The following is a 26,956-nucleotide window of genomic DNA, read 5'->3' as shown; positions in this document are numbered from 1 at the left end:
TCATAATGGGAGGAAGGAAGAATAGAGATAGCCTGAGTATGAGCAGATAAGAATAAGATCAACAGCAGAAGCTAACCATAATACAGACACATTCTGTCACACTGGCTTTAGTGACCTGTGGAATCCTGTGACTCTAGTGGTCGCTGTAGACAATTTTATTTTCGTCAGCATTTATAATCCTCAGCATTATTATTTTAGGCCTAATTTTCAAATACAATAACAATTCTCCCAGCCAAGTAGCTGATTCATATTAAAATAAAAGTTGATTGGTTGTCAGCAACTCTATGCTGGAGAGATTCTGTCACCGCTGTGTAAAATGACAGCCACGGCCCACTGGCACTGATGAACACCATAAACGTTGCATAAAATAAAATCACATGACCTTCAGTCATAAGCAAGCAATAACACAGTCAGGGGGTCAGAAACAGGCATAGGATTTCATGATAGCCTATAGGAAACTTTGTGACAGCTTTGTACGTGCACTGATAAATGTTAATATTTCACCTCAGGTGATAAAGAACATCTCAACATAATTTATTCCACTGAGTCAAAGAGGGGTTTTGAGACCAATCCAATTCAGATCATTTGAATTCAACTAGGTAGCCTACTAAACATTTCAAACATATACAAGTGTAGACTAAGATAGACTCTCGTAGATTAATTTTATCGATTCTGACATTTTCAAATGTCGGAATCTTATAGGCCAATAATTTTTTGCATATGCCTAATGTTATTTTTATTATTTATGTATCATTTATTCTTGTAATCAAGTAATTTGACAAACAAAATCAATCAGGGTTGATTCATTCTTAAATTATTTAGCATTCCACTAGGCTCCATAAATGAAGACCACAAGAAGAGTTTAAGCAGCAAGTCCTTCCTGGGATTTGAGCCCAAGTTGTGCTTGAAGTGTACTGTAATTCTCCAATCTGTAAATAAATCTTTCAATCAATCAGTCTCTCGTGATGTCGGCAATCTACTCCTAAGCAAGAGGAAGGGAACCCCCTGCTTGATCAGGGGAGATATATGTTCTAGAGTCATTCTAATGATCACAAAAAACATATATTACAGTTTTTACTTACTTTTATCAGGATTAAAGGTCAAAGGTCATAGGTTCGAGTCCAGAGATTTTTAATTTGTGTGAATTTCAGCCTCTGTGGGGGGTATTTATATGCAAATATCATGACCAATGACATCGCAATGGCATTGCAATGAACATCAATGATGACGTTTAGGTGAACAAAAATGTTGTATTATTGCAACGCTGGGTGTTACAGGGTTAATAGAGTGTATAGGCAGACAGTAGGCTTCTTGTCAACCGGGTCCAAATGTCTCAATGGAAGAGAGTAGGGAAGGGAGACAACTTTTAACCTCTGCAGATGTGCACTAAGATACTCTACCATATAAATGGCTTAACATGAGGTTTGATTAATTAAAATACGTTCATGGCATGGTTTTGAAAATGTTATGTTTATTGAGCATTCTGGTATAAAGTAGGCCTATGTATCAAAACGTAAATTACGGTATCAAAAAATGTTTGTTTGCAGCAGGAGATACAGAATACAAGCTACCGGTAACTGCTAAGAAATTGAAAATGAGAGAAGTCATTGGGTAAAACAGCATCACGGAAATGCAACTTGCAATAGTCAAAGCAAAATTAAAACAGATTCAATGTCTTGATCTTGGCCTTAACTGCAAACAAATACACTTCATCCACTTATCACCCTCTAAACGTACCAAATCTCTTTGCAGAAAATAGGCAATCTACAATTTCATATTTCTATTTTCACCAACTGTTTGCCAGAGAACAGTCATCCCTAGATATGTTCCCCAGGTTATATGTTCCCCACTCCCCCGCCCCCCAAAAAAGGGTTTGATCATTTCCTCTCCCTGGAAAGGTGGATTTTCAGGCCCGTTTTAAAAGATGTAAGTGTGAGGGAGGGGGTCACGCTTTGGGGGCAGTGCTGTAGAAGGAGAATTTCACATATTTGTTATGAAAGTGGGTGTTACCAGATCGTTGTTCTCACTCCCATATTGGTTCAGCGGACATATACACTACAACAAATATAATATAAATACTAATAGTCATATTATTGTCATCTGGATTTTACCAATCAAGTGTAGGAAAAAGTTTTCGCACACGTAGAAATCAGGCGTATGCACCGGTGCGTAGGCCAGTGGACATCAATGAAAGGAATGAAAATACACCCGCACACTGTGTATCTGCTCTGTACATGAGTATTCTCTTTAAATAATGCAACGTTTCGGTCCCTCTGGACCTTCTTCAGGCATCATGCCTGAAGAAGGTCCGTCGTTGGTATATTGTTTTTTTACACTGTTGCTGAGTTCCGGCAGTAGTTCAGTTGGAAATGGATGAATAAAATCGAACAGCCAAAACATGTCCATGCTTCCAGACAACATCAACGCTGATTGACTGCCAGCACACGATGCGTGGAGTCGGGTGGACGGCTGGACGCGAAGGTAGCTCCAGTTGGATTGGCCACCAGTGGAAATGAAAGGGGGTGTTCTTAGTTCACCCAAAGGGCAAGTTTCTGATAGCAATTTCTCCCCATTATGTTCCGTTGTGTGCTTAGAGATGTTATTAATAATTTGAATTATTAATTATAATATTAACTGCATTTCTTGGTGAGTGGGGAACATAGAACCTTTTTTTTAGGTAAATGGGGAACATAGAACCAAACTTACCCATGGCCAAGCAGAGAATATATTGAAATACACACAGAAACAAAGAATATTAAACATTGCTGACAGAAAATAGTCTATTGTTCGTCTATAAGACATCTAATAATATTTATTCATGAGGTATGACAAAAAATAAGTACAATTCAAAATGCGCACGCACACACGCACACACAACAAAAAAATGTCAAACATTTCAAAATACAAACAATGAAACAATGAAATGAAAAAAAAAATATTGTGGGGAATATATTTTGAATGGTTAAAAATAACCATCAGTCCGAGACCTTCAGCTCTCACTGGATCTGTTCGCAGAGTGTATGGCGGCTGGGATTAGGATCAGCATCTCCAAATTGGAGGCCATGGTTCTCAGCAAGAAATCAATGGATTGTGCAGTCAGGGTAGAGAAGGAGACTTTGCCCCAGGTGAAGGAGTTTAAGTATCTCAGGGTTTTGTTCACGAGTGAGAGGAGGACATAGCAGGAGATCAGCCAGAGAATCAGAGCAGCAGGGGCGGTATTGCAGTCACTTTACCGTACTGTTGTGACGAAGATAGCTGAGCCAGAAGGCAAAGCTCTCTGTATATCGAGCAATCTTTGTTCATACTCTCACCTATGGTCATGAAGTGTGGATCATGACCGAAAGAACAAGTGGCCGAAATGAGATATAGGGGAAAAGTTCAGTCCGGCGAGAGAGACTCAGACTAGAGCCGCTGCTTCTTCGCTTGGAAAGGAGCCAGCTTAGGTGGTTCAGGCATCTAGTATCTTCAAACTGGCCTGGGAACACCTTGGTATCCCCGTTACCCCCGCGACCCGATTCCGGATATGGAAGATGGATGGATGGTTAAAAATAAATAACATACATATGGAATATAAATAAAGCAAAATGCACATAAATCTGCACAGGGACAGCAGACGGAAAAAGGGCCTGCAATGCATGGCTATGGCCTGCAGAGGACAGCATTGTGTGTCTGTGACATGGTCCCGGTTCACAGCTCAGTGTTGCTAATCTTCACATTCTCTTTGGTGTTGCCGTTCTCGTCGGAGACAAAGCCTCCATTCTCCAGTTCCTCTTTCTGTTTGACGACGCCATCGTCACCAGCCTCCACTGCAGGACACTCACTGTCCGTCGCAGGTAAGCTCTTACTGAAATGCCTCTTATAGACCTGGTAGCCTAGGAAAGAGAACACCCTGACTCAGTACAACACACCTCAATTAAGCTGTGTGTCTCACATTTAGAAGTAAGGAAAGACACAGGTATGTGCATGCATGTAGGGGTGCAACAGTTAAACTAATGGATTACAATCATTGATTAAAAAAAAAAAAAAGATTTGGGGAAATAAAATAGATTTTCTATAAGAAAACTACTTCATTAAAGTAATGTAATGGACTGTGAAGTCAAAACGCTTCCAAAACAGCAAAAATAGCTGATCTACAAGCAAGTAAAATAGATTTTTTTCAATTAGAAAAACGAATAATTAAGAAATCAAAATGCACTTCTCAGCCATTTGATCAATTTAACCGCCTGGTGGACAAAATCGATGGTTCTTGGGTGCCGGGTGTTTTCAGGCTATTCCACTATGACTCACGTCCGCTTTTGGCTTCCATCTTGAATGCTAAAGTATTAGCGTTATTGCGACAGAGCAAAAATAAGGCCAGTCCTTGCTCTAGAAAACGACAATGTTCCCATCGCGCTCACCGGATAATCAGAAAAGACCTCTGAACATCGCCGATCTGGTAAACACCACAGACAGCGAATTAGTTCCAGAGAAAAAACAGAAGCTAACGGCTATTGAGAAACTTTTGCAGTGCGGGCGGGCCCTGGCAACCATTCATAGCAACCGGAGCGTTTCCAAAAATGAAACACAGCGAGGCAATGTCATAGCGATATCAAACGCCTTAAGATGAGCCTGCTCGTCATCTGTACCCAGCGTCATTAATAACGTCCTTGACGTTCTTTATTTTGTATTCATTTGGATCCCCATTATCTGCCACCAAAGTAGTAGTAGTAGCTACTCTTTCTGGGGTCCACATGACATAAAAATATTGGAGAAGCACTGGTGTAAATGAAGAACTCACCTCCCACAGAGACGAGTGCCGCCACCATCTGGAAGATGCTGTAGATGAGAGGGAAGGCGAACATGACCTCCAGCTCCTCTGCAGAGAAGGACAGCTGAACGATGGTGCTGCATAGCTGGGAGTTCTGGAAGCCAGTTTCCAGAGCGATGGTACGACACCTGACAACACCACCACAGAAACACCCGGTTAATGTGATGAGGCAGCAGTATAATGATATTGTTTCAATATGGTCGGGACCCATTTATGGGCCGCAACTGAAGTACATCCTGCATAAATAAAATATGAAAATCTTTGTGTCATAGATCTAAATGTCATAGATAAAATCAAGAAATCTAAGAATTTCCATTTAAAAATACAAATGTGTAGATATGCCAGTTTTGAATTTGAAGTAACAATTTTGGAGGTACAGCAACATTCACACATGCAGTCCTACCTGTACCAGGGCTGGCCTACGAAGCGGGCTAGAAAGAATCCCCCTCCGAAGCCGATGAACGGGTAGATGGCACCGATGATCCAGAGTGAAGGAGCGATGGTCCAGGACGACTGATACAGCACTCCCCCCACCACCGCTATGAGGATGATGAGAGCAAAGCCCACGATAGAACCCACCTACACACACACACAAATACAATGTATGAAAGGTACAGCACACACACTAGGGCATTAACGAGTTTTTCCCAGTCGACAGGGACGGGTGGGGGTGCGCGCTCAAATACGGAGCATGTCAAACGACGGAGCATGTCAAACGGAGCCGCACTAAACACACAGCACACACAGTGGCCTCTCCAATATGGCACAGAAACCCATTAGAAAAGACATAGGCTAGCTAGGCTACACACACACACTGTATCTATGGCAAGGCGATGATTATCAAAACATACAGTATACATTTAATTGTAAACACTAAACAGTGCAGGCAGTGGCACACACGCACACACTGGCACATAGACCAGAAAAGAGAACGCAACAGACAGACGAGGCATAATTGGCACAGCACACTGAGCGCAGCACAGCACACCGGCTCGCTCCAGCCATATGAACACAATACAAAATACCTTGTGTATCTTCAGAACACAATAGAAGACATAGGTCATAGGTATAATTTACATTATTGCAGCCAGCAGGAATTTGGCACATCATCAGATCAGAATACAATCTGCTATTACCTTCCACGTTCACGACGTGAACATTTCCTCCTCCTCCTCCTCCTCCGACAACAACTCCAAGCATAACGTCCTCAAGCTTCGTCTTTTCTGAGCCATGCAAACAACCCGAACTGACCGGAGACGGAGAGATTCATGCGTCCCGCGAGTAAAGCTGGTCACTGTCAGCACGGGGGTGGAGGGGGGTACAGTTTGGGGACAAAGTTTGCGCGCTTCTGTACTTCTCTTACAGTCAATTAGTGGGACACGCACAGAGCGCACATCAAAGGAGAACACAGCTGCAGGTTGTTAATTAAGGCTGTGGCTGAACTCCGATGCAACGGGAAAGAATGACATGACCGTGACAATAACCAATCCTACAGTTTGAATTCTGTACACACACACTCACATAGAGCAAAAATAATATGGGGAAAACAAATGAAAATGTGTTTTTTTAGTTTAGTTTTTTTTACTTTCAACTTCTCCTACATTGAATCGACTTGTGTTAATGAAGTCGATGCGTCGTTGCATCAATATTTTTAATGAATACACACACACACACACGTTGTGATTTACAGAGTGAGGTTTTGTCCTCAGCCGTGAGGTGAGTTGGACCCCATGCCGCCATGCAGTGTCGACATTCTGCTCTGTTGTGCTACCCAGGGATGTGATCTACTCTCCCACATCCATGAGTTGATGTTTAGGCGGTTTGAGCTAAGTTACTGTACGTGCTAATAACACAACCTGGAGGATTTGTTGCACGTGTGAATGTCCGTGCTAGTAGTATGATGATATCCAAAGCACACTCCCGTCTCCCGCTCATAAAAAGTGGGAACAGGGGACGCAGAATCTCTACTTACTAACTAGACTGTAGGTTTACACAAAAACATAAATGAACAGCTTAGATTTTGGGAAAGGGTAAAACAGGTGCATATGCTGATGGTCAATGCCTGTGTGCAAGTTCAGATCAATTGCTCAAGCCACTGAGGAGAGAACCCAGCTGAACAGGTTAGGAGGTTTTTGCCGGTGTATCCGATTTGGATGAAATCAGATCAAAATGAAATGACGTTATCCGTCGCCGTGGAAACGGCAGATGTTCTAACGGCGACAGAATGCGTAGCTGTCCTCGCAAATGCCACTTTTTTTCTTTCACAATGCCAACACATACCCAATCCGTTATCCGATCCGATTCTTGGGCAGACGGACACTCACATTGCGATAGCGGCAGATCAGTATAAGCCTGGGACCGAGGCTACTCAGGCTAGCCGTATGTTTTGTTGTTATTAAAACAGGAAGACAACCCCGTCTTCCTGTGACTGTCTATCTCCAACAATACTATAGCCTGGCTACATTTTAGAAATGCACCTATCACCATTGTTGGAGTAGCCTATAGTATGCAGCCCATGTAATGCGTAAGCAGCGTAACAATAAACGCATCGATGAATGAATGAATAAATAAATAAATAAATAAACGTTTGTTTCTGACGGGGTTCGAACTTTCTCCTCCGTTTGTCGGCATAAAGTTCCCCAGTCATGGAGCGTATGCCTACTACATTGAGCCATTCTAGCCATGACATTTTGTAATCATAATCAAATCATAGGTTATAAAAGAAGCCATCACAACTCAAAACGAACTGGGAACTAGATCAACTTGAAATCTCTTTCGTCACACCGATTTCCAAAACGGCTGTTTAATAAGCCTACAGAATTGTTTTTAACATCACCATCTCACCATCATCACCTATATAAGTTCACCTTATGGTAATTAATGTTATACAGGCCACATAGAAGTAGTAAATATGATGCATGATAGGTTAAAGTAACAATTTCTTTATAACATGACCTAAATATGCCCAAAAGCTACACTGACGTGACTTGGTCAGTCAATGTGCTCCAAATTATCAAAGCGAATGGTGTTAATGTTTCAGTTTCACACATAATATTCTGCCCATTTAAAGCGTCAAAATAAACGCATCATGAACGGATGACTGAATAAATAAATAAATAAATAATTGTCAACATCTCACAGGATTCGAACTCCTCCCAATGTCAGCAGGAGCACACCAGTCTGAAGCATAGCCCAGTGTGCCATTATGTGCACTTCATCTCTGAACAGTAAATAACTCATAGAGTACAAATCCAGTTATCACAACTCAAAACAACAGAATAGATTAACTTGAGATATCAACACCACTGAATGACTGAGGCCCCTGGCTCCTCTGTCTATAGGCCTACCTTTATTCCTTCTATCCCAATTTCTATTTGGTCTTTGGCATCGTTTTTGTTTTCAAAAAGCAAGATTCTGTAGGCTACCATGTTTTTTTAAATATTTTATTTGTTCTCACTTTCTGATTGATTGATTGATTGATTGAAATATTTATTTAACAGTTTGCAGAAACTCTGTCGTCGATCCTAAGCCATTCCAGCCTGTCAATGGGCAGGGGTGAGGTGGGTTCTGGGGGTGAGGCCAAGTAGGAGCCTGACCTGTTTTGGGAAGTCTGGAGCCTAGTTTGGCTGAATGTGTCATTTCCAACTCTATTGTCGGCGCATGGAAACTAAGGGCTACTAATATATACTATTCTCTGCCTATCGGGACGTAACTCGGACGGCGCTGAGTCGGGTCTGGTGGCCGTCGCAACGCTCGGCACGGCGACTCGCTCGGCTAGCGCCTCGCTCGGCGGTGCCTCACGTGGCTCAAGGCCACCAGACACGGCGCGCCTCCGTCATTGACATCAGTGACATTATCACATACTGAAACACTGAGTATGCCAGTATACCCATATTGGCCCTGTTGAGGTGCCGATAACAGATAGTGTGTATAGAATGGCGCACGTTGCTTCTGACTGGTGCACAGGTGCTGACAGTTCAAAACTTCGAATCCCATGATGAGAGCCTTTTATTTATATTCATCCATCCGTTGATGCGTTTATTTTGACGCTTTAAATGGGCAGAATATTGTGTGTGAAACTGAAACATTAGCACCATTCGCTTTGATAATTTGGAGCACATTGACTGACCAAGTCACGTCAGTGTAATGTGGCTTTTGGGCATATTTAGGTCATGTTATAAAGAAATTGTTACTTTAACCTATCATGCATCATATTTACTATTTCTATGTGGCCTGTATAACATTAATTACCATAAGGTGAACTTATATAGGTGATGATGGTGAGATGGTGATGTTAAAAACAATCTGTAGGCTTATTAAACAGTTTTGGAAATCGGTGTGAATCTGCTGAGATTTCAAGTTGATCCAATTCCCAGTTCGTTTTGAGTTGTGATGGCTGCTTTTATAACCTATGATTTGATTACGATTACAAATTGTCATGGCTAGAATGGCTCACTGTAGTAGGCATATGCTCCATGACTGGGGAACTTTATGCCGACAAACGGAGGACCAAGTTCGAACCCCGTCAGAAAAAAACATTCATTTATTTACGGTATGTATTTATTCTTTCATCGATGCGTTTATATTGACGCATTACATGGGCTGCATAGTTAATGTATGTGACACATATGTTTACTCATAGTTGCATTTATAAAACGAATTGTTGTACATAGACAGTCACAGGAAGAAGAGTGTCTTCCTGTTTCTCAACAACAATCACAACAACAAAATACAGGGCTAAAGGGTGTGCAACCACAACGCAATGTGAGTGTCCGTCCGTCTCCCCGACGCTTCTTAATCCAAACCAGAATCAGATCGGTATGTTTTGATAAGTTGGCATTGACGAGGACAGCTACGCAGTGTAGGGTCCGTGTAGGACCACAATGGAACATCAGCCGTTACTAGGACGACGGAGACGCCATTTCAAGTTGATCTGGTTTCACGTTAATCTTTGTCACCGGACAGTGTGTGTGTGTGTGTGTGTCTGCCTTCTTACCTTGAGTATTTTCTTGGCAGCTTCAGGTTTCTTGTGTTTCACTAAGATTCCCAAAGCGACAGGAACAAGTAGAGACACCAGAGTGATACCTGACACACACACAAACACACACACACACACACACTTGAAATGTTTATTTATGTCCACATAATGAGAAGTACAGGAATACCTTGTACAAAGGACATCCCACCTAGGGTATGGGCACTGATGACGCAAACGAGAGAACAAGCCCCTAGCGTCCCCAGTGGGAATCGATCCCAGGACCTTCTAGCTGTGAGGCGACAGCGCTACCGACTGCGTCACCGTGCCCACAGAGTTGTTATACATTAACTTTATTTCTACAGCTATCGCTGTCACTGGGTTTTACAGACAATAAAATAATTTAAGTTATAGTCAATAAAAATGCTGTTGTATCCTACCAACTTACCTGCCAATGAGGAGCTCCCGCCGGCAGGGCGTAAAGACGTAAAGTAGACCCATCCCACCCAGCGTCCCTCCCCCGAACACGAGCCAATTGTGTATGTATAGAAGCTCGACATGCACCCTGGTGGATTTAAACTCAAAACCTCTGCGGTGGTGGGCCGTTGAATCGCATTTTTTATGTAATTAGGTCAGGTCTATAGAATACCCAACAGTTCTGTAATATCTTGGAACGAATCCAATCTTAGAATTAAATTAATTTCACGTATCCAATTAGAGTACAGGTCAGAACTAATCATTTCGGATCAGAACGTTTCATACCTCTGGGCCTGTGAGTGTGGCATGTCTTTACCTACTGTATGGTGTAATAAGGGACTGTGTCACGTGTTTACCTATGCTGTCATAAGGGATCTGGATGGAGTCTGCAGAGGTCCAGACACTGGTATAGATGAGGAGGCATAGAGGCATCATACCCAGGGCCAGGATGGACGAACAGGCAGTCATACTGATGCTGAGGACACACAACGGGTACATGGAAACATATGTCATCATTCAAAAATCTAAAGATATTCAGGCAAAAAATATTTCCAGACCCCTTTTTAGGTTTGGAACAGAGCAACACTTATTAAACAAAAATTCAATAAATGTAATACTGTATTAAGTTTCATGGGCAAAAAAAGCTTTGCAAGCACGAAGCTTAGTATCTTAGAGTGGAGTGCGTGAACAATGAATTAAACGTGTCATAAAGTAATCCAATTAAACATCATTACATTAAACTAAAGCAATTAAACCAACAGGTCATTTCCATTTAGACACACAGGATGTTTGTTCTTTAGCTGCATTATTAAACCGTAATTAGTACTGTAGTGTACAGTAATTTCAGTAATTAGTGAGTCAGTTAGTGTTCAATCACACATTAATTCAGGCAGCCAACAAAAAGCCAACAACCCAGTCAATGCCAGCGAGCCAAACAATCATCCACACAGTGACAGTAACAACTAGAAAAAGTGCTTGGATGATTTGAGGCAATTTGTTGTTGTTTTTTCGTTCCAAAAATGTGTTTTGCAAAAATCCACCTGTTGGTGGCACTATAACAGGCCAATGTGAAAAGGGTGGGATATATTCCTCAGGGTAGTAGGAAAGTCTGTGAAATATTTCACGTAACGGACGGAGTGCAAAACACTCTCTCCCCATGCCTTCGGCCTGGTGGAGATAATGAACCAGTCAAAAAAGAAGAAAAAACATCACCCTCTGCTGTTTGTTGTCTCCACCAGGCCGAAGGCATGTGGGGAGAGTATGTTTTGCACTCCGTCCGTCCGTGTGTCCGTCCGTGTGTCCGTGTGTCCGTGTGTCCGTGAACAGCTAATCTCGGCCACCGTTAACCCGGTCGATGCCATATTTTGCACACACACTCCCTGGATGCCAACCATGAACCTCTGCCCCAAACTTTCCAGAACGGCCTGTTATAGCGCCACCAGGAGGCCGCTTTGTGCAAAACAAGTTTTTCGATGCCATATTTTGCACACACACTCCCTGGATGCCAACCATGAACCTCTGCCCCAAACTTTCCAGAACGGCCTGTTATAGCGCCACCAGGAGGCCGCTTTGTGCAAAACAAGTTTTTGCACAGTACACCTACAGATTTTGTCCAAACATCACGCAAATTGGTACACAGTCTCTCTAGAGCCATTCAACGAAACGGGTCTTTCAGATTTATCAGACTCCATCCTGATTGGTTAAGATTGGCTTCCAAAGTTCACAGGAGTGCTCAGTTTCAAACAAAATGCTGCAAATCATGAACACATCGCGTGATTTCCGTGAAATTGTGCACCCACATTCCCACTAGGCCGAGGACGAAATGCCACATGAACAATTTCAACTCAGCCTCAAGGTGGCGCTATAACTGGCCGAAAAGTGTTTTTACCTCTAACTGCACGGATCTGTAGATAACCTGGTGGAGACCTGTGCCCGGAAGGGCACTTTTTCTAGTTTCCTTTGAATTTGCCTCTGCGGGCAGGCCCCAGTAGAATGTGTATAACAGGATGTTGGCCCGTTTGGCACAGCCTCAGCCCCCCACTTCCTGTGGTGTGCCTGTGTTTTCATTCCCCCTATCACATTCTGAGTGGCCTTGCCGACAGATTCGGTAGCGCAGAACAGAATCGGTTCTTGAGAGATTATCCACCTAGTGACAGTAACAATGAACCAGTCAGCCATCCATCCAGTGACAGTAACAATGAACCAGTCAGCCATCCAGTGACGGTAACAATGAACCAGTCAGCCATCCATCCAGTGACAGTAACAATGAACCAGTCATCCATCCAGTGACAGTAACAATGAACCAGTCAGCCATCCAGTGACAGTAACAACTAGAAAAAGTGCCCTTCTGGGCACAGGTCTCCACCAGGTTATCCACAGATCCGTGCAGTTAGAGGTAAAAACACTTTTCGGCCAGTTATAGCGCCACCTTGAGGCTGAGTTGAAATTGTTCATGTGGCATTTTGTCTTCGGCCTAGTGGGAATGTGGGTGCACAATTTCACGGAAATCACGCGATGTGTTCATGATTTGCAGCATTTTGTTTGAAACTGAGCACTCCTGTGAACTTTGGAAGCCAATCTTAACCAATCAGGATGGAGTGTGAGAAATCTGAAAGACCGGTTTGGTTGAATGGCTCTAGAGAGACTGTGTACCAATTTGCGTGATGTTTGGACAAAATCTGTAGGTGTGCTGTGCAAAAACCTGTTTTGCACAAAGCGGCCTCCTGGTGGCGCTATAGCAGGCCGTTCTGGAAAGTTTGGGGCAGAGGTTCATCGTTGGCATCCAGGGAGTGTGTGTGCAAAATTTGGCATCGACCGGGTTAACGGTGGCCGAGATTAGCTGGTCACGGACGGACACACACACACACACACGGACGGACGGACGGACGGACGGACGGAGTGCAAAACATACTCTCTCCCCATGCCTTCGGCCTGGTGGAGACAATGAACCAGTCAGTCATCCAGTGACGGTAACAATGAACCAGTCAGATGTGTCTCAGTTTGGACACTGCGACAGTATATAAGTTAAGCAGTACTTGCCTAACTGCCTATGTTGTTAATGCAGATATAGGTCGACGATGTCTGAAATTCTGAATACAAAAATCTGATCTGATGACTTACAAATTACAGTGTGGACATTCACTCCTAAAGATCAGATATGAGAAACAAATCAGATTTCCCTGCAATCTGAACAAATCTCTCAGCCCTATTGTTAACACTATTAACCCTAACCCGTGAGCTGAGCAGCTGACCCCACAGACACAACCAGTCAGTCAGCCGTTACAGCCCAACTAATCAAAATGACTACTGGACCTTTGATTGATGTTTCCCTTCCTCTTCTCAGCCCATCATGACTCACCTGAGGTCCATGTCTCCGTCCAGCCAGTAGCAGATGATGTTGGAGCTGGAACCTCCGGGGCAACAGCCCATGATGATGATGACGATGGCCTGGACCGGCATGACGTTGAAGGACAGCGCCAGGGCGAAGGCCGTGAAGGGCATGATGCCGAACTGGCACAGGAAGCCGATGACGATCCCCCACGGCCTCCTGATGTGACCCCACAGTTTGTGGACGTCCACGGTGCAGCCCATGGCGAACATCACCATGCCCAGCATGACCGTCAGCACCACGCTCAGCACCATGCTCAGGATGGCGTTGTAGTTGCTGGGAGGAACCAGGCAGTTGGCCCCCGAGCAGACGGTGGCATCGGAGGGGCATGCCACACTGAGCACAGTGGTGGCCATGGCGGACGTGCTGGTCATGGTTCACAAGATAAAAGAAAAGGAGGCTTCCCGACTCTGTGAAGAACGGCGTAAAGATGTCCCTGGCGGCGTGGCAAGCCTTAGAAGGTTCCTCTGCAGGCTCTGCTGCTATCCACAGAGACCAAGAAACACAATGAGGACTGACACGCTGCTGCTTTTTAACTTCTAGCCAGCAGCGACTTACAAATTTGGACGGGAGGGTGGGAAATGCTGGAAAAAAAGTAAAAAATTAACCTGTGCTTAAAGTTTCATTTTTACGAGGTCAGTGTTTAAAAGCACACGCATATAAAGACAAAAGTCGTTTCAACTCGCACTACAGTACAATAAATGTGATTACACCATGTTCATCTTTTATCGCCCTTTGAGCCTTTAAAACCTTTATTGGACTCTTCCAGGCATGTGCAGCATCATCATCCACCGTGAGGGTACTGTAAGATGCCTTTAGTGTTAAACCCATGCGGACGGCAGACACACCCTGACAACACAATGTCCTGTGTGTGTGTGTGTGTGTGTGTGTGTGTGTGTGTGTGTCATTAGGAGTGCCAGCAGTCAAGTCCAATCACAGTAAAATAGGGAAAGGACATTGTAAAAGCTCCTGCATTTGGGGTTGTTAGATTGTAAGTTGTTAGATTTGTGCCCAATCACTTAGTGACGCCAAAGTAACTGTTTAAATAGTGAGAATCAGAGTTTCCTGGCTAGATAAGTTACACCCATACAGACAGCAATTAAAAACAAATGAGATGAAAATGACACATAGTTTTATCCTTTGATTTATCAAAGTTGAGACACAATCATACACTATACCTTTTCCAAACATCATAGGGAAATAATTTAGAATCTTCAACTTTGAATTAGCTAATATTCAAAACTAATGAAAGATGCAAAAGGAGTGAAAGACAGTTTGTTCATGTGTTTTTCACTCCCTGGGTTCTGTCATTTATTAAAAGCTAAAGGGGGAAATATTTAACACAAAAGTTATTGAACAACCAACTCATACCATTAACCGCATATTTCACTTTTATTGTCAAATAAAAACAGCATTATCCCATAAAATGTACAGAACTAACATTCCATGTAGGAAACTGATTAAAATGAATCATTCCTCATTAAATCAAGAAAACAGAGATCAAACATGTTAATCTCCTTCCCACAGTGAAGTCTGAGGTCACTATTCACTAATTACATGTCCTTATGATTCTATATAAAGTCTATATAAAGTCATTATATAGATATTCTGAAAGAAAGACAATATCCTACACTGGACAGAACAGAGCAGAGACAGATATTCTACATTTTGAACATGATGAGCCCACCAACCAGGGCAGCAGTGGCCGGTAGAGAGGCCAGATAGGAACCGCGAGGTTCCCAGCTCGATCCCGGGCTCCCCCAGAGTTACTGTCAAGTAACTCTGAGTTAAGTGTCCTTGAGCAAAACTATGAACACCTAATTGCTCCTGACGTGCAGGTTGGTGCCTTGCATGGTTTCCTCTGCCATCGGTGTATGAATGTGTGTGTGTCTGTGAATGGGTGAATGTAATGCACAATCTATGTAAAAGTGCTACATAAATGCACCATTTACCGACCGTGCTGAACTTCAACTCTCTAGTCCAAAATATGACTGATCTGATGTTATTTTAATAACCAGGATGTGCATGTTTAAACATACACAATTATTTATTTTCAAGGTTTGTTAGAAACATTTAAAGCTTCACCTGTGCAGTATTTCCATAATAGTCCATTATACTCAGGTAGTCTTAGATCAGCTTGTACTGGTGGCCGCAAGCTTGAGGTTCGCTGTTATGTGAGCGATGAAACACCTCAAGACGTAGACACCTGAGAAACTATGGGAGCTGGGGGGGAACAAGAGAGAGAAAGAGAGAGAGAGAGAGAGAGAGAGAGAGAGAGAGAGACAGAGACACAGACAGACAGATCAAGATCAGTCGCTGTTTTATTGCACTCACACTACAGTTGAATCTTCTGATCCACTCTGTGTGTGTGTGTGTGTGTGTGTGTGTGTGTGTGTGTGTGTGTGTTGAGCCCCACCCTTCATGTAACTCAGGAGGATGAGAGAACAAATGGCGTAACTAATGACAGCAACGCAGTAGTGCCTTCAAAATTCAAGGGGTGCATTTTTTTTTAATAAGCAGTAAAGTATAAGTGTGTACAACCTGCTTTACATATAGATTACCTGAAGTGTGTGTGTGTGTGTGGGGGGGGGGGGTTGATAGGCACTACGAGGTTTTGATGCATTAAATATAGCATGAAATGAGCTGTAGAATATGTTCATTGTCTGGCATGTTTCACCCTCATAGTAGTATGTGCATACGTGCATGTGCTTTTTGTGTGTTTGTGTGTGTTCCTGACGTAGAGTAGGCCACATATGCAAAAATTGGTGTCGGCAATTAGACTTTAATTACACCCTACCTGCGGCCAGCGGGCACCAGCCTACTTGGGAAAGATGCAAGTTGGGAACAATGACAATAGGGAATGCATGCCCCACCAACTGGTTCATTTGGGCTACGTCCAGAGCCTTTTATGGTGGTTCTGCACAACCGCCAATCCGACCGACTCGACACCGGGCACTGCACTCCCTCGGGTCGTCTACGACGCTTGGGTCAAATTTGAAGTTGGTCGGTTGAACGGTTCTCGACATACGTGGATTACAGACACGTACGTATTTAGATAGCGTAATTTCCGGACTATAAGCCGCACCTGAATATAAGCCGCACCAGCCAAATTTAGGGAAAATCCCATATACAAGCCGCACCGGACTATAAGCCGCACCGGACTATAAGCCGCAGCTACGTTAGCTCAGAGCCTGAGATGGCTCTGCGTTAGCTGTAAAAATCCATAGATTAGCCGCACCGTTGTATAAGCCGCAGGGTTCAAATCATGGGTAAAAAGCCGCGGCTTATAGTCCGGAAATTACGGTACATAGATTTTGTGTATTTACTGAATGATGACGTTTCATGAGGTTATAGAGGGAATATGGAATTAATGAATGGAAGTCATTGCAATGTCTCCAGAAGTTGTGTGTGTGTGTGTGTGTGTGTGTGTGTGTGTGTGTGTGTGTGTGTGTGTGCGCGTGCGTGTGTAGTAGAAGTAGTAGCTCTGCAGGGGTCTTTCTTATCAGTTTGTTATCAGTGTCATCAGTGTTATCTTCATTCCACACTTGACACACCTGTCTTTCAGCCAGACGACATCGACCTTGTGCACGCACGCACACAAGGTTGAGGCCATCAGGCTGAAGGACAGGTGTATGTGTGTGTGTGTGTGTGTGTGTGTGTGTGTGTGTGTGTGTGCGTGTGCGTGCGTGCGTGTGTGTGCGTGTATCAAATGTATACATGTTACTGACTTTCATTCAGATCACAAAGTGTTTGCATGAGGAAGGGTCAGATCTTTCTGTGGTTGTCATAAAAACACATTCAAGCCTCTGCCACTTCCTGGGTGGCAGTGATAAGTCACCATCCATCATCACGGCACCGGGCCAATTGTAAAAATAACAAACTTTTACTTCAGCTTTAATACATTTTCTATTGTGCATCATATACATTGCAGGTTTTCAGAAAGTCCATGCAGTTTCTGCAGGAACTGCTTTTCTAGTTAAAAAACATACATTTCTGGCATCTCATGTACATCATTCTTTCTGACTGTGTGCACGTGAGTAGTGTACTAGTGAATAAAAGTAGTGATTAAAAGAACAGGGAGGTGTGTGTGTGTGTGTGTGTGTCGTCCTGTTATCTTATCTCGTTTGATCACAGATATCTATCTGACCTGATGGACATCTGCACTGTCATCAGACTTCCTGTAACAGCAGCACTGGGATGTTACCTCATAAAATTCAACTGTGATTATTATATTTATTAAAAATTATAATCTATATCTGTGCCAGTGCATTCGTCTTCCCTGTAAGCTGGTACACTGTCAGTCTCTCCTACCTACACCGTCTTCCTCTCAGCTTTCCTACTATATGTCCCTTCTACAGTCTCCCTCTCTGCATTCCTACCGTCTGTCTCTCCTACACTGTCTGTCTCTCAGCTTTCCTACAGTCTGTCTCTCCTACACTGTCTGTCTCTCAGCTTTCCTACCGTCTGTCTCTCCTACACTGTCTGTCTCTCAGCTTTCCTACAGTCTGTCTCTCCTACACTGTCTGTCTCTCAGCTTTCCTACCGTCTGTCTCTCCTACACTGTCTGTCTCTCAGTGGCAAGTGGACGCTGGTGTTCCGGTACGCAGAGTGGTAGAGGTGCCAAGCTGTTGTAGCCGAGTATGGAAATGGCTGTGTCGTTTTTTCCTAATTAATTACTGTGGGAGAGTGCAATCATCCAATCTACCACGAAAATCAAAACAAGAGTTAACAATACCCCTACCAACAGAAGAATATTGCATGGTACAGATTGGTGGGGTGTCACACCACGCTTGTGTCGCCAAGCCAAAGCCTGAGGGAGGCAGGGAGAAAGAGGGGGCAGGGAAGGTGTGTTCTGTTTCTTTGGCCCATTACTATTACGCTAAGTGAGGATGTGCTGTGGGTCTGCTCCACTTTGTTATGAAGAGTGACATGTTAGTTCAGACGGTCCTACCTGACCAGGAAGGGCTGTGGGAAACACCCTGTCGTTTGAGTCTTTACAAGCTCCTGAAGTTGCAGCAGGTTAGAGAGCAGAGCCCCTCGTGGCACCTTGTCCGTTTTAGTCACCACCATCTGCACATGACGGGAATATTAAAATATATGAACACCTGCATATGACAGGAATAATTAAACACAGTCAGTGTGTTCCTTGATTTTATCGGAGGGAGGTGAGCTAAGCAAGAACAATAGAGGTGGTGGGAAAAAGAGAGAGAGAAGAAGAAAAGCAGGAAGAAACAGAGGCTGCTTTGTTCATGCTGGACAGACAGCTTTTGTTGTACAGTTCAGTGTGTACGTTTTTGTCCCCGTCAACCTGTATTAGGGAATAAAGTTAAGTTCAACTCAAACTTATTCCCCATTAATACAGGCTGACGGAGGCAAAAGGGTGCACAGTAAACGGTTCTTCAGACAAAAACAATAAAAGCTGTGTCTCCACTTTCTTCCTGCTTTTCTCTCTCGCTTTTTCCCACCTCCTTTGGACTCTCTAATGAACGTTATCCTCAAACTATTCCAGCATACCTATTACCTACCTCTAATAAAATATAGTGAACTCACTGTGTTTAATTACCTCTTTCAATTACACTACATCAACACATTGCAGATAAGGAATCTTACAATGCATTTAAATATTAAACATCTGCACATCAAAGTACAATTACAAAACATTTAAATAGTATCCTAGTAAATGTAGTAAGGTGCACAATGACAGTAATATTCCAATATGTCAGATTTAAATGCTATTACTTGTAGTTATTATATACTGTTTTTCATTATTAATGTCTTCTTAAATGTGGGATGCTTGGACAAAGTTTATTTTACACATGCATATTTGTGCTGCGACATACAATAAAATGGACGTTCTTAGAATTACATAAAGCTGTAAAATAAAATGCAGCAGACATAACAAGCTCCACTGAATTCTGATATTGCTTATCAGAAAACAGAAGCATGAGCAGAAGTCACTTCTGCTAATGCTTCTGTTTTCTAATAAGCAATATCAGAATTCAATGGAGCCTGTAGACTCTACACAGTAAGTTTGTAGAGTAATGTATGTTCAAATTGACTGATTTGATTTCAATTCCGAAAAGAAGCAGCTCTAGTGACATCTACTGGCTATTTAAATACACTGCAGTTTGCTCAACGTGCAGGCCTACAATATGACAATCCTATTACCTGTTGAGTCGCCTGGCTGGCAGAGATTAATCATATTAATTTTAAATCGTATTACTGTTATTCAGGAGTTGAACCATGTATCAAGCTCTGTTTTAGCACTGAAGTTTAATCAACCAAAAGCCTTGTTATGTCACCGCCTTAGCTGTGGTCAATGAGTTAATAACTGAAGAGCATGAATATTTAAGTGCACAGACACATCATTATGAATTTATAACTCATCTGTGGTGCCGTTTCAGAGGCGGCAGGTTTTAAATAGCTGAGTGGGAGCATTCAACATTCATCTGCTGCCGACACCAAGGTGGGTGTGGTGGGGAGGAGAGGATCGTTAAAAGATTTCTTTTTAAAATGCTCAATGTGTTGCGTTGCGACGTTACAACACATTGTGAGCTTGTAGATTTTTGCCTTTTTTTTTATTTGTGGATTTTTTAAAAAAAACCTTCAAATTCATACAAAAAAAAAAGTTGCTATATGAGACACAGAGGTGTATGTGACACAGAGGGCGCAGCCGGCATTAAATCAGTTTTCTCGATTAACTGTTGCACCCCTAAATAAATGTATTTTGATGTGACGCTCACAACGATCACATAAAGCAAGCACAAACCTGTACAGCCTAGAGACTGCAGGTTGTTAACATTATTGTTAGTAGTTTCCATACCACATAAGGTCGTCTGACCTCCTCACACATCTCCAAGGCGATAAGGTCTGGCTTCTGGACACCAACACTGCCATCCACCAGTAGGAACGTCCTCACCAGGCTGAAAACAAATAACAAGTAGGCATTTGTCAGGTGAATGTGTGTGTGTGTGTGTGTGTGTGTGTGTGTGTGTGTGCATGCATGCGTGCGTGTGGCATATGTATATGCTACAGTATGATTAGAAAACTAGTCGGATTGAAAAAGGTGCACTCGTTTTCCAGGTGGATGGTGCGTCAGACCAGAGCATGATCAGCGAGAGAGAGGGAAAGATAGAGAGAGGGGTTGGTTGAGAGAGGGAGTGAGTGGGGGAGGAGAGATGGAGAAGAGAAGGAGGGAGCCTATTCCACCCACGCAAGAACCCTGGCAATGCAGAGTACCGACACTTGAATATGTTGAACAGCATGTCAAGTGATACGTTGTCTGCACAATATAACAGTGGGCAAGCTGTATAAAGCCTTAGCAGTGCTAGTGTAATGTTTACTGAAATGCTTACTTTTCCCTTGCGAGCAGATAAGGCTCCACCATGTCTACAAAGTCTTTGGGTGCTCTGTAGCCATATCCCGGCATATCCACGATGGTGAATGCCTTCCCTACTTTGAAGAAGTTCATTTTCTTCGTGTGACCCTGAGGAAGAAACAGATGGAAGCCAAGCCTCATGAGTGTGTTATTAGTTAATAAACAACTTCTATTTAAAAACACAGCAACACTATACTCTAGTCTACACGGTGTAGAAACATGATGCGTTGTGTCGAGTCGAACAACGCCTTATTGTGGCTCATTGCTTAATTTCACCATGTTCTACTCACTGGAGTTTTGGAAACGCGAACCTCCACCTCAGGAGTCAAGGAGAAGAGAGCTTTGATGAGAGATGATTTTCCCACGTTGCTTCTCCCAATAAAACACACCTAAGAAATGAACACACTTCATTTCTAATACCTACTTACAATACATACAGAGTATAGCAAGTTAGCAACAATGTGTGATATGATATTGACTGTTGCTCTGTGCAGGCCAGACAAGACAAATTATTATTAATGACTGTTTCAATTAATATATTCTTCCACTCAATCATTTGTTCTTTATATCATTCATCCATCCAGGTCATCCTATCAAAGAACATTTCAATTATACACAAAGTTCATCAACGGGTTCAATCATTTCTGAACTACAAACCAACAAATTATTACGACTGCCCTCTACTTGAGCTGGTCAATTATGCATTAAACATGATCTCATAATTTGAGTATTTGACATCAATTAATGTGATGCAAAATATTCTATACTAAAAAATACAAATTTTTAACCAAAATCAGTTCAATATAATTTCAATATACATACTCATGGAGCTACTGTACATATACTGGCATAGTTGTGCAGCTGTTTGTACCAATAGGAGAAGTGTTTAAAAAGAAAGCTAGGAGGAGACAGATGTGTAGAGATATGCTTTGGTGAGACTAAAAGCGGGCAAACAAATACAAATTAAATCAGGATACACAACAGTAATACCAATGGCTCATTAGCTTTAGGTAGTTTAGAGAAAACATATTGAATATTGAATGAAATTTTTTGTTCATAAATATTGTGATTATTTTAATCTCAACTCTCTAAGACTTCACAACCTCAAATGGACACTTTTGCTTAGTGTGTAATTATTTGCTATCTGCGACAAACTAAAATCTCAATTAGGCTAGGGCAGCAACTATCGATCATTTTCATAGTGAATATTCGATTGATTCCTTATTTGATTAAACAAATCAAGAAGAAAAAAAAAATCAGTTTTCACTTTTATATGGGTTTAATTAATAATTAATAATTAATAATTAAATAAATTAGTTCAATTAACTGTTGTACCTCTATGTGGCAATATGGAAACATATTGAATACTGAACGTCCATTAATATCGTGATATAAATTGTAAGTTTGACCCACGCGTCATGGAGATGAATTCTCCAGGCCAGGGATTCATGGCCCTGTGACAGAGCAGCTACTAACATGCCTCTGTCCTACTACACCACAGCGTTTCATTTGGAGCCCAGAGGGTCAACGCCGCTGCTCTCTGCAGGTTATAAATCTGTTCATTTGTTAGGAAGCGCCAACAGCTGCTATTAAATATGGATGAACTGTGGGAGGAGGAGGCACAGACACCGTTCTGAAGCTCCGGGCCGCTGCATAATCTGAGTTATGATTTATGAAGGCAGTCTCGTGACACTGAGAGTGACGGCTATCAGTCTACACGATCAATGAGCTCTGCACACACACACGCCACGCCACGCCTCTTTCCTGTCGGGGAAAATGCAAAATAACAAACATGGCTGATCCACTAGCTCACATTGTGAGCTTGTAGATCAGCCATGTTCACTATTTTGGAATATTTGATAATATTGTATAAACGTACTATGGATATACCGTGTTTCCACTATAGTACTTTATTTATTTGGATTATTGGTACCAGTCATTGTTACTAATTTCTGTGTATATTTCTGTAATAGGCTTTGAACATTTTGATCAGTTGAGACGAATAACAGTCCAACGTCCGTCATTTATTCTGACCCCTCCCCGAAAAGGCCTAGCTGTCTTGACCCCTTAATAATATAGCACGCCTCCAGATGGTGCAGAACTCTGCTGCACGTTTACTTACAAACACATGAAAACGTGAGCATATCACCCCAATCCTGGCTACCCTACACTGGCTCCCTGTAAGTTTCAGAATCGACTTCAAAATCCTACTATTTCACTTTCAAAGCCCTACATGGACTAGCCCCCAGCTACATCACAGACATGCTAACACCCCACAGGCCGGTGCGCAGACTCAGATCTGCTGATTGTGCCCTTCTTGTCCCACCCAGAACCCACCTTGTCACCCGTGGTGGCCGGGCTTTTGCGGCACGCGCACCATCGCTCTGGAATGCCCTCCCCTTGGCTCTCAGGCAAGCTGAGACTGCCCGCTTTTATAAATCTTTTAAAAACACACCTGTATGTCAAATGCTTTTCTTAATTTCAGTTTTATTTGTGTGTATATGTATGTAGGCATATGTGTATGTATATTTTTATTTAGTGTTCCTTGATGTTTGTTGTTCTGATGATTCTATGCTTTGTTATTTCTGATGTTCTTGATGTTGTTTTTTATTGTTGTTTTTTAACCTGTGAAGCACTTTTTTTGAAACTTTATGTTTGGAAAGGTGCTATATAAATAAAATTCATTCATTCATTCATTATCCATCCATGTATACAGTATGGAGAATTAGTGTGGACTTGGACTGTTAGTCGTCTCAACTGCTAAGTTATTTGTAAAATCTTTCATGTGAGATTACCGTTTACAAATCCTAAAAAAGCAAAAAACACAATGAAATCATTCATTGCAATTATGACAATTATTGATTAATCATCGACGAAAGACGCGCACGCACATACACCCACACGCAAACACATACTGCACACACACACACACACACACACACACACACACACACACACACACACACACACTGACCTCAGGCTGTGTCAGGTTGGGTACGTGATCCATCCTCACAGCGGATGTGAGATAATCGATCTTACGCGTGGGAGACGAGCAGAACAGTTTCTCTGCTTCCAACAAATCCTCCACACCGGGACGAAACAGTTGGAACTGGCTCTTGTCCACGGACCTGTCGAGTTTGGCTTAAATTAATGTTTTATTTTTATTTTATTCAATTCAACAAGCAGTTGAATTGAAGCAGTTCAACAACCTGGCATCCAGTAATGGGTTTCTGTGGGACGCAGCAACATTAATATTCTCAAACCATTAAAATGTTTATTTGAACTCTGATAGTGTATAAAGAAAGACCCTCTAAAAACAGGCTAGCTTACAATACTATGACAATTACTCAAGTATAACCAAACCACTGTATTAGCTGCATAATTGCATATACCAGTTAGAACAAATAATATAAATAAGTCATAGAACAGCAGACCTGTCAAGGCAAGCCTCCAGCTGGTCGGAGGGATAAAGCAGGCCTCTGAGTTTTGTCTGTGACATCTGGGAGACTGCAGACTGAAGCGAGGCCAGCTTATGAGCACCACACCGAGGCACAGAACTAAAGTGAGCCCCGGGCTTCAGCCAAGGAACCCACCTCCAACAAAACATCTGGTCTCCACTCAGTAGTGAGCCCTACCTGAGGACAGAGGCAGGGTTAGAAGGTAGATGTGACTGCTTAAAGCTGCATTCTGAAAGGCATTTAAAGGGACTATAAAATAGTCAAGGCTCTATTGCTGATTACATATTAGGTTAGAACCCGCCGCAGTTTAAGTTAGAACTTAAACCAGGATGCGTCCACTTCCGCCTTCTGCCTTGAGCAGACCTGTATTATGTATTATCCGATTAGGCTTTGTCAGGATGACTGAGCCAATAAGATCATATCGATCTGATATCAGCATTAGGTCAACCCGGACCAAATATAGGGATAGTCGTACTAGACATGACATAATGTCATATAGCCCGACGTCCTAGTCGAATATCCCCCCATATATGGAGACTAATGTCCAATGACCAACTCTCCCTCCTCCTGATATGAATAGAAGTGAGAGCCTTCGTTACAGGGACACTTCACCCTTTTTGCTAAAAATATATCTTAATGAGGTTTAGAAGATTTAGAACACTTTCCAGGGTGTCTTTATGTGTTTTTAGAAGCTATACCATTCATGAGGTATCATTGTACATGTTTAAAGATGTTCAATAAAAAGATGGCATTCCTCATTATCATGATCATTAATAGCAAATTGGCAGTCAGTATGATGTACACAATTTGCAACTCTAGAGTTTTTTATAATGGGATGAATCTAGAGTTGCAGTACCCTCCATTGACTCCCCACTCATCCAAATTGCTTTTGCGATCTGCTTGTATTAAACAACGTTAAACTCACCAACATTGCAGCTGTAGGGAAATCTTGAATTACTCTTTCAATCTGCAAAGCATTTGTTTCATAAAAATCCACGTAGACATGTTATGAGTGACTCAGCTACTGTCTGTCAAGAAATTCTGTGCAGGTGATTCTTGTTGGAGTTTGGAAGCACTCGACTCGTCGAAGTCACTGAACGGCCTAGCTCTGCTCCATAGCTCTAATGCAACGCATTAGAGCTATGGACAGGTGGACGGCCAGGTGGACGGCCCTGCGTACCACCTGTTTCGAATTTGCACGTAATGCAGGAGGCAGCAGCGCGACCGTTAATAAAAACGAGTGCTTCCTAACTCCAACACTTTAAAATAAAAAAATAATCACCTGCACAGAATTTCTTGAAAGTAGCTCATAACATGTCTACAGTGGAGTTTTATGAAACAAACCATTTGCAGATTAAAAGAGGATAAAGCTTTCCCTACAGCTGCAATGTTGGTGAGTTTATCGTCGTTTAATACAGGCAGATCGAAAAAGCAATTTGGATGAGTGGGGAGTCAATGGAGGGTATTGCAACTCTATAGATTCATTGCATTATAATAATAAAACATCACACCCGTGTGAACTGAGTGGTGCAACTCCCCCCCCCACCCCTCTCTCTCTCATTAGCAGGCAACAGTGCAGCACTATCCCTCTCTCTGTTTCTGGCACATATAGTCATATACTGGTGCTCATTAACCAACACATAGGTAGGTGAACCAACACGGGAACACGGACATTGCTGTTCCTTGGAGTGGCTACACCACCGAGTGGCACTCAAAAATCTATAGTGGAAAATTGCGACTAGCTATACGATAATGTTTTACACTTTCATGTTGACTTCTAGCCCTGAAACATGACTGTCATGATTATCATGTGAACCAAAGTTGACTTCTAGCTTAGCGTTCATAGCAATGTCATTTCTCCAAAACTGGCACCTGCCTGACAGGATAATCATTCATGCCTTTTGCCTTTCGGCACGATTGTTTACCTTTTCTCTATTTGTCACTTAAATACAGAAAAGGTAATCAAGGGTCCAGGATAATAAAACCACTTTACGGATTAATTATTACAATTCAAATGCGGGACAGACAATAATTGATGTCCATTATGTGACTTACATGAGTGAAAACGGCGGAATTAAATACTATACTGCTGTAAATAAAAGTAATTCACTGCGACTTGTCCAATTCTCCTCCCAAATCCACCATTCTTCTGTAGCGGTGCAACACTAAAATGAGTCCCAGGAAACAATAACAACGCTGCTTTTGTGACTTGGTTCCGCACCCCGTTTCCCCCTCGTTGACAATGGATCTGCAAAAATAAATTAAATCAAATTGCAATATGTATTATAGTCTATACATTAGATCCGCCCTCCTGTTTATACATGATATATAATAATTTCATACATTTCTAATAGCATAAGATTAATTTAGCACTTAAAAATAAATGTGTGTGTGTGTGTGTGTGTGTGTGTGTGTGTGTGTGTGTGTGTGTGTGTGTGTGTGTGTGTGTGTGTGTGTGTGTGTGTGTGTGTGT

General features: G+C 42.4%; 2 protein-coding genes across 4 annotated transcripts; both read right to left on the bottom strand.

Moving 5' to 3' along the window:
• Positions 1–3,138: 3,138 nt before the first annotated feature.
• Positions 3,139–14,129, bottom strand: slc10a2 (solute carrier family 10 member 2). The gene is made up of 6 exons (XM_083776043.1): positions 13,618–14,129; positions 10,616–10,734; positions 9,804–9,892; positions 5,211–5,386; positions 4,778–4,935; positions 3,139–3,872 (listed from the first exon to the last, which is right to left on the bottom strand). Exons 1-6 carry the CDS (start codon positions 14,019–14,021, stop codon positions 3,688–3,690), a joined length of 1,131 nt encoding a protein of 376 aa, XP_083632169.1. The 5' UTR covers positions 14,022–14,129; the 3' UTR covers positions 3,139–3,687.
• On the bottom strand, positions 14,052–26,641 carry gtpbp8 (GTP binding protein 8). 3 transcript variants are annotated; one of them, XM_083776046.1, is made up of 9 exons: positions 26,539–26,641; positions 24,460–24,660; positions 24,000–24,153; positions 21,316–21,414; positions 21,003–21,133; positions 20,471–20,570; positions 18,599–18,717; positions 15,733–15,870; positions 14,052–14,129 (listed from the first exon to the last, which is right to left on the bottom strand). In XM_083776046.1, the coding sequence occupies exons 2-8, from the start codon at positions 24,630–24,632 to the stop codon at positions 15,780–15,782; spliced, it is 867 nt and encodes a 288-aa protein (XP_083632172.1). In that variant the 5' UTR covers positions 24,633–24,660; positions 26,539–26,641; the 3' UTR covers positions 14,052–14,129; positions 15,733–15,779. The 3 variants fall into 3 exon arrangements, with proteins under 3 accessions (XP_083632172.1, XP_083632171.1, XP_083632170.1); XM_083776045.1 differs by having other exon boundaries at positions 14,120–14,231; XM_083776044.1 differs by lacking the exon at positions 14,052–14,129 and having other exon boundaries at positions 14,747–15,870.
• Positions 26,642–26,956: the final 315 nt, after the last annotated feature.

The sequence above is a fragment of the Protomyctophum parallelum genome (assembly GCF_964188405.1).
Source record: "Protomyctophum parallelum genome assembly, chromosome: 11".
Classification (NCBI taxonomy): Eukaryota; Metazoa; Chordata; class Actinopteri; order Myctophiformes; family Myctophidae; genus Protomyctophum; species Protomyctophum parallelum.
This window is presented reverse-complemented; position numbering and strand designations above follow the sequence as displayed.